Below are 14960 nucleotides of genomic sequence, written 5' to 3'. Positions count from 1 at the left end.
CCCCAGTGGATTGCAACCTCTCTCTCTCTTGGATACAGCGTTTCCATGGCAGCCACGTTTTCTGCACGTGCGGAATCAGACGAGAGGACGAGATGGAAGAAAGAGGCCACTCCTATCGATTCACTGGCTGGCTATTGATTGGCAGTCTGCTGCGGCGGCTCGCTTACTAACGGCGAAGCGCTCCCGTGCATTCATATCTCACGCGCGCTTGGCAGAACGTAAACAAATGACATCATATGCGCACGAGTTAAAAAAAAAAAAGAAAAGAAAAAAAAAACGGGGGACAATGTATATTATCTTTCGATGGGCATCTTTTAGCTTTTATAAAGCCTACTGGAGGTATTTGTATTAGTGGGTGAAAAACATTAATAATGTGAAAAACAGCAAATAGCTAGACAAATATCTAGCTAACTAGCTAGTTAGATAGCTGGCTAGTTACTGGCTAGTTAGATAGCCAGCTAGATATATAGATATTCATTTGGAAAAATGAACTTGAATGCAGGCCCACAGCACCTCCACCTTACTTACCGGTGCATAAAATGTGTTTTTGTTTTAATTTATTCTCTATTTCACAACCTTGACTGATGTCACAAGACTAAATATTAATCTCATCTGTCCAAAGCTCACACTTCCAGACAAATGTCCTGGTAGTAGGACAAACATTTTGGTGATATAGTGGAATGGTTGCTATGGAGACTTGGGAATCCCAAGATGCTACTTTTTGAACAAATGGTGTCCCGAGCTAGCCCTTGTTTTAGGGTCCTACAAAACGTGTTTTGCAATGAAAGGAAAACTTTTTCTTTTAGCTTCGTTTAGAAACTAAGAGAAAAATAAACGTGTTTTTTTTCCTACCAAAAGAGACTAAGATAGATTAAAAAACAGTCTGCATATAGAGCTTTTAAAGCTAAGCTCAGTCCACGATGGTCCTAACATTGTAATGAGCTTATAATGTGATGTGATGTACAGCTTTAGGTTACAACTCCATGTTTTGTTTTGGGGTTTTTGGTCAGAAAATTAGACATAAATAACTTAACACTCAAAATCAATTGAGTGTTCATGCTGTCCCCAGAGGATGACCACCCTGGGCGGAGGGCCATACTGCCCATATCAAAAGTGGCACCTTTTTTCTTTTTACAATTTTCAAATATTCAAGAAACAAAGTTTAAGGAAAACAACTTGAGGGGCATTGCACTTTCAGTTCCAGCTGATTTTATTTCCTTCTCGGAAGAAAAGAAAAATTTTTAAAAAAGACAATCTGTACAGAGGTCTGAGAGGCAGTGATTGACCCAAATGTTGGCTGGTTTTTGAGCAAAAGACATCAAACGATCTTGGCTGAAGTGGACAAAACATGATCAAACACAACATATTGCACAAATGGGAAAGAAAAAGAAAAAAAAAGGACAATAGAATTTTTTTTCCTTTCATTTTTTTTTTTTTTTTTTTTTTAAAGGAAACTCCTGGACCACAATCATCTTCCACCAAAGATGGCCGTCCTAGTGCCTGTCGTTGATCATGATACATAAAAACACACAATCTTTGCTTATAGTACAGTCAGTTTACATAAATATCTTCATGTTATTCTTTTAAAAATCTTAAACACAACAGCTATAGCTACATATACCTGAATCTGAAATACAAATGCTATTTGCCATGCCATAATATAAAAAAAAAAAACAAACAAAAAAAATAAACAAATAGCCTGCTATACGTAGCCAACAGGTACAGAAAAAGGTTAAATACTATTTTTTGATGCAATTTGCGCAATAACAGATGAAGCACTTCAAAAACATTTCCTCCTCCCTCCAAAGTCTAGGCAAAATTGGAATGAGTCCAGTGGTTCAAATAAAACTTATCTCCAAATATATATATATATAAAAAAAAAAAAAACAAGCACACAGAGGTATTAGCTCTATCCAAACAGTGACTCTTTATCTGGGATCTTTCACTTTGAGACTTCAGGTTTGAGTGTGTTTTGAGTACGCGTGGACTGGAAAACACAGTCAGGAGGAGCCTCGGCGGCGCTTTGTTTACTCGGCTGGTGTAACTGGAGTCACTGTGCCATTTAAGAAGCATGTGGGTAAATACTGTAAACACTGTGTGAGGTCAGATTGTGCCCCCTCTGCACGTCCAAACCACCAATGTAGATGCAAACGACAATGCTGCAGGGCTGCCCCCCCCTTTTATAGATTTTGTACAAAAATACAAGTAGAAAATCATGACACACTCAAAAATCTCTTTGAAAGTGAGAGGAGTCGGACACTGTTTTTTTTGTGTGTGTGTGGGTTTTTTTTTGTTAAATAAGATACACTTCTTAGCCCTTCCGCCGCTGGATATACAGACAGGTGTGTGTGTGTGTGTGTGCACAAACACAAACGAGACCTGTACGAGAACAATACTTCTATGTATAAAAAAGTTTGGCCAGTATAAATACATCGATATATATAGTAATATATGTACGGAGCCGGGCTAAGGCATGAGCGGTATGTGGGTTGCTTGGTGCCCCCTGCTGGCCGGGGGTCCCCCCCCAAAAAAATACCACTATGTTATGAAATTTTAAAGGACAGCTTAAAAAATGTGCTTGTTGTAAAGGCAATACAAACATGACATCGATTTATGGTTTGTTGGAAATTTTTGGGACTTCTTTTTACTCTTTGCCCAGCTCTTATAAACAAATATGTGACATTTTATATTAAAATTAAATTACTTAATGAGTTTTCTACAACAGGTAAGACCCAGTGTTTATAAAACAAAAGAACAGAACTGTGTCTTTAAGAAACTCTTTGTTAAAACCAGTTTGAGAACAAATGCTGAGGGAAAAAAAAAGCATCAAGCATGGACAATATGAAAGAGACCTGCTGTTGTAGTTGGTGGGCACATGACCTCAACAGGAAGCGAGCCCCCTATTAAATTCTGCCCGGGGCCCAATATAACCTTGGACCGGCTCTGTACATATTTGGAAAGAATATCTGACACAAGAACTACAAAGTTGAAGAACTAGGCAGAGAGAAAGCGCAGAACATTGGTCCTGAATTGTGCACTGAGTGTTTTTTTTGTTTGTTTTTTTTTTTTTTTACGTTTCTGAAGTTTAAAGTCAGTCTTTGTTTTAAATCCTGCCGTTGAGAGAGAAGCTGGTGATAGTGAATTGTGTCCTATGCGCCCACAAAATGCGTAGTTGCGCAGCAAAGACAAACATTTTTTTGTCTCGTTTCACGCATTAAATAAGAAAATTCCTCCTCTTCCTGGAGAGCATGCGTGTTCACACTACAAATATTGAGCTTTGAGGAGAAGAAAAATGTCCAGAACGTGATGGTCAGTGTGGATTGGCTATATCTTAGAAAGCACAACCAAACACAAGAGCTCTCCAAGTGTTCCAAAAAAAGAAAAAGAAAACGAAAGAAAAGAAAATTTCTTACGGTGACTCAAAAAGTTCAGTCTCAGTCCTCATCCTGCATGGAACGAGTTAAACATCTGCAGCTCCTCTGCTTACATTCACTCCTCCTCAATAGGGAGGGCCAAAAGTGCCACAATCCAATAAATAAATACATTTTCTAAATAAATATTATATACATGATAATTTTAAGAATGCCATGATAAATACATTAAATAAATAACATACTTCAAAGATGAATGTGACAACAAATCATTAAATGCACCCATAATTAAAAGCTCTCAATAATTAAAACTTAAATACATGGTTTTTAAATGTTACACGTTTATGGCACTGCAATAATTTAAACTGTGACTATAACTCGCCAGCTGAAATCTGATTGTTTACCTTGCACAACAGCTCAACTGCCGACCAATCATTTTGCCTGAAGCAGTGTTAGCCCCGCCTACTGACTCTGTTGGGCGAGGCTGACACATAAAGGTAAATTCTCCATCTACTACAGCACAGGATTGTGAAATGATTACAAACACCTGAACTATATGTGGTTTTAGAAAACCGATTTTAATCCTTTGATACATTTAATCACATTTAAATGATTTTACTGAAACAACTTAATATATCACAGATGCACTTACCTACTTATTTAACGTATCTATTTTTACTGTTTAAAATGATCACGTATATAGATTTTTATTTACCAACTTCCTTATGTATTGAATTGTGGCACGTTTGACATTCCATACCTCCTCCTCCTCTCCAAATGCAAACTAAGCATTTCCTCCAGTCAAGCGCCACTGAGCGCTGTCCAAGTCTGAGCGCCGCATACCTGGGCTTCACCGCGCACGCAGGCCACCTCTTTTTCATTCCTTTATTCACTCTTACTTATTCAAAAGTGAAAAAAATGGCGGAAGTCTTCTTGTCTTGTCTTGTAGAGGGATAGAAGAGTTCATACGTGGGAGGGAAGAGGGGGGCTGATTCAGTAGGTGAACACCAGGTTGGAGATGGTGGACTCCAGCCACTCTCCCGAGATCATCTCGGTGACCTCCGGAGTGCAGTAGTCGGAGAAGTCGAAGTGGGATCCCGCCCCGCACTCCCCGAAGCCCCAGTCCAAGTCCCGGTCCAGCTCCGCGTCGGAGAAGCCCATCCCGCCCAGAGAGGTGCTCTCGAAGCCGGGGCTTGGGTTCAGGTCGAGCCGCTCGTCTTCGAACTCCTCGTCCGACGACGCGGAGGAGACGGAGGAGGACGAGTGCGAGGCGGACGGCGTCGGGGAGGAGGCGCGTGCGTACCTGAGGCGCGCGGTGGAGCCGGGGCTGTGCTCCTCGTACAGGCTGAGCGGGTCGCTGGACTCCGCCGAGCTGCTCAGGGTGGGACTGGCCGGGACGCCCACGGAGGGAGGCCCGCTCTCCATGCTGCCCGTCCCGCCGAACACGTGGGCGCGCCTCGCCTCCCCCGAACCTGAGCGCTTCTCCGGGATCTGCCTGGCCCCGGACGCCGACCTGGATTTAAACGCCGCGGAGGCGTACTCTTGCACCGCAGCGCTCTTGCTGCTCCCCTGTTTCATCGTCCTGCTCGCGGATTTGGACGCGGGGCTCCTCTTACCGCCGCCGCCGGCTTTGGCGCCGCGCTCCCCGCTCTTCTCCCCGCGATCCGCCTGCTTGCCCGCCGCGCTCCCGGACTTGACCTTCTTCCTGGGTCTGTACTTGTAGTCCGGGTAGTCGGCCATGTGTTTCAGCCGCAGCCTCTCCGCCTCGCGGATGAACGGGATCTTGTCCGTGTCCTTCAGCAGCTTCCAGCGCTTCCCCAGCCGCTTGGAGATCTCGGCGTTGTGCATGTCCGGAGACTGCTCCATGATCTTCCTCCTCTCGATCTGCGACCACACCATGAACGCGTTCATGGGTCTCTTGATGTGGCCGGTCGGAGTTTTGCACCACGCCAGGTCGCTGCGCTCCCGGGAGGAAGGGGAGCCCTCCGGGGCCGGAGAAGCGTCCATCTCCAGGTCCATGTCTCCCATGTCCGTGGAGTCCCCGCCGGGGGAGTGAGCGTGGGTGCTCTCTGTGTGGCTCATGTGCTGCACCATTTCCTCCTCCAGTCTGGAAGCGCTCAGTCAGTGACAAAGTTTATGCGCCAAGAAGAGAAGTGGGGGGGAAATCTCCTCAGCTATGAGTTGGAAGCAAATCTTAAGAAATAAAAGTTCATCCAAGTTTCTTCTGTCTTTCTTTTGAGTTCGCTCCGTTTTGCCTGAAAAGACTTCCGAGTGTCGGAACTTTTGCCGGCGCGCCTCCCGGATCAGCTCTCAACTGCCCGTGCGGCTGAAAATTCTCCCTGCGAGGCTCAACAGTCGCCGTTGCGAGTCTCCTATGTGAGCCCGGCTGTCTACAGCGCAGCTTGTCTGTGCGGTTGAGGAACCATGTGGTTGAATGGAGCAGCTGCGCTTTCTCATAGTCTCCCTGTTTCCCGTGCGCACTGTGATATTACTGTAAACACAACAACGCCGACCTCATCGTTTTATACCCTCCTTTCGAGGCGCGGGAGCCAATCGGCGCCTGTCTCCATCCTGGTTTTTCACTCAAACCACTCCCACTCGACTCCCATTGGCTGAATAATAATAATAAAAAAAATAAAAAAAACCCAGCTAATAATAATAATAATGTGCAATGAGGATCCGTGTGTCTGACCTCATTCCTGTCAGACTCCACTGGAAGAATAGAACCAAGTCAGACTGTGAGCGTCTCGATCTATATGTTCCTGTTCTCTAGAGGAACACTGTACAGAGGAAAACAGCAGCAACAACAAAAACACAGGCTGTTAGAAACAGGTCAGAGAAATGAATGTGTTTTCATTTAGAAACTTTATTAAAATGCACTGATTAAGCAGTGGCAGGTATGTTCCAACAGATGTTCAGCTGATGGGTCAGTGGTTGTGTTTTGGCCTTTTGGTTCCGACTCCAGCAAGAGCTTATTGAGGCAGCAGCTCAGGGTGGTGAAGTTTGAAGGGGCGACGATAAATAGTTTGAAAATATATGTATTTTAATGAATGTAGGAACCTAAAATCTATAAGCGGGCTCTAGATTTTATGCAAGTCAGATGTAATAACGTAAGTTTTGTGTATTTCTTTAACATCAAGGTCTCGTATAGTTATTTAGGCCCTGGCCATACCTCAGGGGCCCAACAAATTAACTTCTCTTCGGCCTTTGCTGTACCATCCCAATGAATAGCAGTGGCTACTAGTTAGCCACCAATTAAGAACCATTATGGAGTTGCCCTCTATGTTTTACAGAAATTTTACTCAAATAAGTCAGTGATGTTCTAACTTTTATACTTCACACTAACATATATTGGACATATGGGACGCTGATGCAAAGTAATCAACATGCGTTTTAAATTTTTCGATCCAGAATCATCTTTCCCATTTGCGTTTGGAACCTGCAACCTCCCACTGATCCGTATCTGATGCGCCTGATTAACACGGACCCACCGCTATCAAAGGGAGGAAGGAACTATTAAGGGTTTGCAAGAAAAACCCTTTCATCATTTGTAATTCGTGTTAACAGAGTCAAATTTTATTGGTAGCTTAGTAATTTCTGCTGCTTTTCTCTGAGCTGTATCGTTACCACGGCTGTTTGTAAGCTAAAAGTCATGTTAGCTAACTCGACTGTAAGCTAACAGTTACGTAACCTTACAATTATTTCTCTTCCCCAACTTTCCCTAAGTACTTATAATGGTAATGGGCTTATCTGGAAATGGGGCCCCAGACGATGATCCCTAGTTGGGGCCTCTAATGGCTTTAAGGAGAAACAGCCACCTCTCTGCTGTGTCCTGTTTGGGAGTAGAATCAAGATTATCTTCATATTTTCTTTCATGAAGTAACCAGATTTGACCTCCATGTTGAAGACAGGCAAAAGACAAAACACTTTTTTTTATTAAGGTATAAAACATTACTGAAATAATAACAAACCTTTAAGAATCCATTCTAACCAGGTGCATGTGGAACCTTTTCCCTGACAACAGCAGCTCAGATGTGAAGATCCTTGGCTACAACTCCCTCGGGGTGCTGGTCTGACATTAGCATTAGCGCTGCCGCTAAACTAGTCAAACCTGGATTCACAATCCCGTCCGACACGGAGGAGTTCTCAGATACAACTCTTGGGACAGCTTTTAGGTTTAACTGAGTTCATATAGTCACATATAACCTTCATGACCTCCTTTACAGCTCACAACGAAAAACACAACAATATCTTCAGTGACTTTCTTCAACAACAAAGAAAAGTGTTTTGGCAGGACCAAAATAATACATTTTAACCTGTAAAAAAAAAGTTTTTAGGCAGAAATGCTTGATTAAAATGAAAGAATTGTTATTCTTAATACATCTTATGCACCAATATCCCGTATATATATATATATATATAAAACATCCTTGTCCTCCTCTATTCTTGGAACCACATTAGCTTCATGTGGATGAAGGCCGGCCAGCTAAAATTAGATTGTGTGTCATGCGTGGTGGCCGAGAAAATGCTGAGAAAACACAAAGGAGGAGGCCACAACATGTTGCGTCAGTCAGGCTTGCCGTAGTATTTCAGTACGGGGCGAGCCCACCCAAACGTCGAGCCGCCCGTTGTGTTATTTGACAAACTGTTACGACACCGCCGCGCGCAGTGACATCACAGATGGCAGCTTAGGCGGGGCTTTAGAGGGATAGAGTGGCTGTGGGTTGCTTTTATTTACTCTCTACATGTCGGTACATTGTGGTGAACCAGATATATGGAAAGTAATTGTTACATTTAATCTTTAAAAAAACAAACAAAAAAAAAACACCTTCAATCCTGCTGCAGCTTCCAGCCCATCTCTTTATGTTAACATGCCAGTGTCATGTGAGATCATATTACAGCCTGAGTCGCTAGATGTCAGGCTAGAGCCAAATGGAGCAGGCATTAACTGTGTCTGTGTGTGTGTGTGTGTGCGCGCGCGTGATTATGTGCCAACATGTCCGTCTTGTGATCGGCTGCTTCTCTGCAAGTCTTGCTCTGATTCTGCAACATCACTGACAGCCAGAGTTTCCGAGGTTTACAACACCCGCCTGGTAGTCGGTGAAAACTACAATGAATGCGCAAAAAAAGAGACACAAAAGAACTCTTAAAAAATGCACAATCAACCCTGTGATCACATAAATCAAACACAGTATTAATAATGAACTTCTTCCCCCCTGCTATATATCTGTGGCTTGCCCCAATTACAAGCATGCACCTGCTCCTGGATTAGCTTGTTATCTCTATTAGTCTTCTTCAGACAGGCGCGCGCATGGCGGCGTGCCTGCGCGAGGGTTTGTTTAAACAGGTGTACTGGGTGTACCTGTAATCTTATCTGATGTGTGAGAAGCAGCTGTCAGGTAGCTTTCCACCAGCAGACGCACTGCTGGTGCTGCTGCGGAGCCCCGGCTCCCTGCGGCCCTCGTTGGGCCTGAGCCGCGTGTTTACCTCAAACTATGCCTGCCTCCCTCCTTTGTCTCGGCTCTGTTGATGCCTAAAGGGACGGTGTCACTACGATGGGAGGCCGGCGTGAACAGAGCGGACCAGCAGGAAGTGGGGAGCTGAAGAGGTGACGGCGATATGGGGCACTTCCATTTTCAAATTGCATTGCGACTGTGGCAAATTTGGAAATCGGTACATTCAAAGCAGAATTGTGGATTTTCTTTAAGTGACGGTCTGTCATAAACATAAGAAGTTATCTATCTTACACCCTTGGTGTCTGCATTTATAATAAATCCAGATTATTTGGTCTCTAGGGCTAAAGACAATTATTAGTCCAAGGTGGCCATGAACCGAGTGAACTTGCATGAACCAAGTGAACTTTTTTAATGAACAGCACGCAGAGGCGTGCTGTTCATTACAGCACGCCTGTTCATTATCCATTTACATGGTAAATGGATAATGATAACCATTTACATGGTAAATAGAGGTAGGAGGCATTGCATCACCAAGTATCTTCCTGTCTGAAACAAGTTCTAAGTGCGAAACATTTAAATTGTTCCGCACAGAGTACAGCTCTGACACCAGACATCCATCAGATATTTACTCGGACAGGAAATGCTTTGCATGTTCAGTTTTTAGTAAATGTTTCACACAGGAAGGTATTTTGCGAAGCACCACCTCCAACATGAATTTCCAGTGTAAATATTAGGCGTCGGTTTAAATAACCCAATTCAACGGTGATGATGGGAGGCAGAAAGTTTGCTTAATCTGCTGTTACTTTAAAAGAAGCTGTGCGTCACTTTGGTGTTGCACTTCCTGGTCAGTCTTCAGAACTAACTAATCTGGATTTATTTAAACAAATGACTGCATGTTGTTTATTCCTTTTTAAGATACCTTTCCTTAAAACTCTCCAAACATTGTTAACTCTACTCTACAATTTCTATGCATGTGAAAAGAAAGGAATCATTTGCTGGTTTAAGATGTTTAATATGCAGCGTTTTTTTTAAAAAAAATAAAACAAATATGAATGCCTAATATGTGATTGACCCTCAAGAAACCTGACTGTTTAATGAGAAAGCAGCATGTGCCTCTTCACAAGGGGAGTAGTGGGGGCCGTAGTTTATTATAAGTCGGGTCTTTACGATCGTGCTGGGAGCAGAGAGAAAACCCCCCCCAGAAACGGGTGAGGGAGTCATCCCAGCGTGTCGTAAAACACAAGTTATGAGATTAGGAGTCCGGAGAGCGAGGGAGAAAAAGAGTCCGTGTGTCGGTGAACGGAGGTTCCCGTCACCATGGACTCGCCCTTCTTCAACCGCCTCGAGAGTGACGCGCCGCTCTGACCCGGCCGCTCGTCGTCCCGAGGGGCTGCGCACAACGAGGCCCTTTGTGCCTCTCGTGTGCGCCGGGCCTTAACTGACTTGGAGCGCTTCCAAGAGTTTGAAAACCAATGTGGGAAGTTCCCTACACCCTGCAGTTAAACAGAAAAACTGACGACTAAGCAATGATTTGCATACACACACACACACACACACGAAGACACACTCATGCGCATGCACACTTTTATGGCTGTGCCTGTGACTCATCCGCAGGCAGTCTGTCCCCTCTGTGTTTTGTGTGAATGTGGCAGACAGTACAGGTGGCCATCTCTCCATGTCACCCACCTACTGCTGTCCCAGCCCTTATACAACAGCACCAGTAATTGGAGCTATTTTTAAGCCGCAAACGAGACATACAGTAATACTTCCCCATGCTTCTCTTATCACAAAAAAAGGGGATCAAGACATTAGGGAACTGACTTTCTTCCTTCTTTAGCAACTTTTCCAAATAAAAGTAACCCTAAACTTCAATATGATCTACTATTCCACAAATGTTTTCAGTTTAGTCCCGTTGAAGGAACTTTTAAAACTTTGTTTTGCTTTAGTTTTGCCATTTCTCTCACTCCAAAGAGTTTGGACACAGTTTTCAGCTTTCTTCAGTCCTTTCCTTCCTCTTTCTAGAACTCGGTCCTTTCTTCTCCTCCTGAAACAAAAGAGAAACATTACGATAAGACACACAGAGAAACAAATCAAATCAACACATCTGAGGTAAACTGAAAGATGACGGGCAGCGAGTGGCGAAAGAAAGGGTACAAATGATGAACCGCAAAGAGTTTCATCGGAGAAGTCCTCGCTCGTATTCCGCAAGAACTTGGAACAGAAAACGGGTACGACGGCGTCGCGTGGAGTCCGATACGGGCAAGAGGATGAGGTGTGGTCATCCTCTTGCCCCAGGAATTCCTCCCCATACCACCACCCCCCACCCCAAAATTGAATTGCAACAGATTCTGACGCAGCAGGTCACACGGTTGCCATGTCACGCCGAAGCACACGAACGCCTAAAAACACAAAGTTGCGGGGCTGTTGCACACCGTCACTGAAGTACAGGAGTACCACCGCAGGACCCTGAGATGTTGCAGAGACAAATCAAGAGCCCAGACAGACACACACACTCCAGTCAGACAGCCTCGCAGCAGCTGCACTCTGAAACATTGTTCAGTTTTTTTTCTTTTTCTTTTTACGGGCATTGTCTAAAAGCCAGAGAAGGGAGACGACGGAGCAGGGACTGGAAGCGCAGAAGTCTTTACGTTGTACGGAGGACGCCGGAGGAGACTTTGGACGATCAGCCTTTTTTGGGGGGCACGGGACATCTGCCGAACGGGGACACCGTATGGAGAGACACGGCGAAGGAAGTATACCGTATGAGACGAAAGAGCGAACGCCACACTTCTCTTCGTCCTGGAGTTTGGGATTTTGGTCTCCGGGTTTTGTCTTTCTTTGCAAAAAAAAAAAAGCACACAAAAAAAAAACGGCGACGGCTGCAACCGTACAGAATCTGGGGGAGAAGCATAATGGCTTTGTGACGATTAGGTTAGATTCTGAATGTGGATGGGATGGAAGGCGGTAGGAGAGCAGTGCATTGAAGGTGTGTGTGTTGGAAGAAGAGGGGGTACGATGGAATCACATGAAGGTTTTACCAGAAAACCTCTCGCAGCGACGACTTTAATGCCGATCTCCTCTTAACCTGCTCCGTCTCTACCGTCACTCTGCCTCTCCATCTCATTCATTTGCATCTGCAGCACACATGCAAATAACATATACTGGCTAAGCTTCTCAAAAGTAAACATACAACCCTCCCCTGACACCCCCTTCGCCCTTGTGGATGGCGCATCCTCCTGCAGGGCACGTCGGGTCAGTCGGCGCTGGTTCTTGTCCTCCGGTAGCCTGGAGAAAGTCGTCCGCGGCGAGGGCGCGAAGGCGGAGATGGCTCTGATGCTCTCTGCGGCTCCAGACAGGCTCCAGACGCACTGACCTACATCCGCCTCAGTCAGACGGAGAGAGACAGAGAGATGGAGAGAGAGAGAGAGACTGAGAAAGGAGGAGAGAGATGAGGTGGTGGGGTGGGGAGGGAGGCAGGAGAGGATGGGTGGGAATGATGAGGAGATGGCTGAGCAGGCAAACTGGTTGGGAGGCTTGGTTGCACATTTATCGAACCGACAAAAAAAAAAAGGAAGGCAGAATCTGAGGAGGAGGAAGAGGATTAAGTAGAAAATTTTTTTATAACCGACTCTCTTTTTCATTTGATCGCATTTCGTCCTCACCTTTTTTTTCTTTTTTTTTTTTGCTAATCTGTATCCTCGCCTCACTTCTACCCTCTGCTCCTGGCTCATCCTGCCTTCTTCTGTCAGTTCGGTTTGATTTCCATCACGCGCCATCCGAAACGTCTCTCACTGTGGGAGGATTAGTTCGTCTCTGGCTGCCTGCTTATCAGTCTGCTCTGGCTTTCGGCTATGAGGCGGAGGAGTAGCAGGAGAGGGAGGAGAGAAGGTGTGTGTTTGTGGAGGAAAGGTTTCGGCGTGTCTCGCGGCGCAGTTGTGTCTGCGGACGCGCTGTGCTGCAGTCTTCTACCACAGTTTAGGGTTCCTACCAAAGCATAGGCTTTGCTGCTTGCGATGTCCTTGATTGCATTGGCCAACTGCTTTCCTCGTGCTCCCAAAAGCCTGCGCCGGATCATTTCTCCCAAGTGCCTGAATTGACACTTAACACGGATCAATACTAATAGAGAAACAAATACATCAGGCTAATGTTCCCGTGGCTCCTCGGAGACCTTGTGCGGTATCGGAACACTGTCTCTAAAGAAACATGATGTATTCGTCCTGAGGTGAACATGTATTGCTTCTGTGAGGGTTGGAGAACAAAGACACTACATCACAAGCTACAATACAGCCCAGCAGGGTCTGTCTGTCTTTTTAATGCCACTGACTCAATAAGACGCCGTCTGAAGACGTTCTGGGCATTTAAAGCACTGGTCTAGATTGTCTTCTGAAACTTTCTGTTCCTTACAGCAGGTTTCCAGTCCATCTACTATAAAGACTAAGTCCACTCATGCATAGTAGGAGAATGGGTTTCTTTCAGGCAGATTTAATCTGTCAGAAATGTATGGAATTGAATTTAAATTTGTATGATTACACTAGATTGATCTAATTATGTACTTGCCATCCACTTTATGAGGTACACCTTGTTATTCTTGGGTCTGTCCCCCTGGAATTGCGTTGCCTTCCTACACAAGTGCAGATGGTTCTCATCCTTGGCCAAGAGGAAGTTTTTGCCACTGTCCAAACTTGGTGAGCCTGCATTCCTTGTTCTCAGTGGACAGGACTGTGACCTGGTCGAGTCTCCTGCTGGTTTAGTCCATCTCCTTCAAGGACAAACGGTTGTAGTGATTAGTTATTTGAACTACCATTGTATTCACTGTCTTGTTACTCTTTTTAGTTTTCTCTTTTAGTGGCAGCAATAATGCCAAAGTCACTTAAATCTCCTTCCCCTATCTTTCTGATCCTCAATGTGTACCGGCAAAAATGGACGGTGAGAGCGTATTTCTGAATATGAATCTGAACTTTATTACCTTGTAAATTGCTTTGCTGCGACAATTGTCGTAAATTGCTTTTACTTGAATAAACTAAAAGAAACTAAACGGCTAACCCTTTTTCTTTTCAGAATTCACCCATATTAATGAAGCATAACAGACACAGTGGGAAGCTTGTTGAGATACCTTGAGTTTTCTGTGTTTCATTTTGATAATGGCACAGGACTACAATTGAGTTACAGATATTTGGACTAAGCTAAGCTAAGTTAAGCTAAGCTAAGTTAGCCACTCTGAAATTCAGCACACAGATTGTCTAAGATCATGAAACCCCCAAGGTTTCAAAATATTTTAACACAGAAAATCCAGTTTAATAGTTAAGACGTTTTGCTTCCAAATTCTATCATTTTATTCTATAATTTAATTCTATAATTTTATTGATTTTAGTACCTCGTGCTCCACATAAATGGAATGTAGTGTGTAATTCTGTGCTGTGAAAAACATGATAAAAGATTAAAAAAAAACATCAAATCAGCTTAAACTGAAAATAAAGCAAGTAAAGACTAATTCCTTCATTCAAAATACGAATGAGTTGTTTTCTTGTGTTTGTTGACAGTCAGAAAGCTTTTTATCTACAGCTTGACTAATTTCCATTAGTATTGGCAACATACCGACAAGTGCAACCAGCGTAAGAGGAAAATGAAAGTAACAGAAGCTCTCATATTGCCCTCAGTGGCTCAAGGCCACACTTTGCCAGAACTTAATTGTTGGTCTTGGAGAAAGCAGATGACAGAACAATAAGCACAGGTGCAAAAAGTGCTAATCAGGACTTGAAGGTGCCAAGGTTTCAGCACCACAGGATTCTTCACTAAGTGGAAAAGTAAGGGAGCAGCAATAAACATCGACGCATTTTGATTCACACGTTTACATTTTTCCTATAGGTGGTGATTATAAAAATAAATCTAAAATGTGGATGTCAAGTCTAAAGATCAGTGCATGTGTGGAGGATAGTGATACTGGTCTGGACCTCCTTTCTTCCCAGTGCTGTTGAGGAGGAAACTTATCAGGTCCAGATGCAAAGAAAAGTGGGTCACCACACTGAACATGTGCCAGACCCTATACCTCCCCCTTTAAGTGGAGAGACCCGATGCTTATACTAGCCTGTGTATTTACACTTGCCAAGTCGGACCACCTCCCACCCCCACCTCA

The 14960-nt window shown here is 44.2% G+C and overlaps 1 protein-coding gene across 1 annotated transcript; it reads right to left on the bottom strand.

Annotated features, from left to right (window-relative positions):
* Positions 1 to 1192: 1192 nt before the first annotated feature.
* sox4a (SRY-box transcription factor 4a) lies at positions 1193 to 5965 on the bottom strand. The gene has a single exon (XM_028036319.1). The coding sequence runs from the start codon at positions 5463 to 5465 to the stop codon at positions 4365 to 4367; it is 1101 nt and encodes a 366-aa protein (XP_027892120.1). The 5' UTR covers positions 5466 to 5965; the 3' UTR covers positions 1193 to 4364.
* Between the last annotated feature and the right edge of the window lie 8995 nt (positions 5966 to 14960).

Source organism: Xiphophorus couchianus, chromosome 13 (genome assembly GCF_001444195.1).
Source record: "Xiphophorus couchianus chromosome 13, X_couchianus-1.0, whole genome shotgun sequence".
In the NCBI taxonomy this organism is placed as follows: Eukaryota; Metazoa; Chordata; class Actinopteri; order Cyprinodontiformes; family Poeciliidae; genus Xiphophorus; species Xiphophorus couchianus.
The sequence above is the reverse complement of the archived record's forward strand: the minus strand, read 5'-3'. Positions and strand labels throughout refer to the sequence as shown.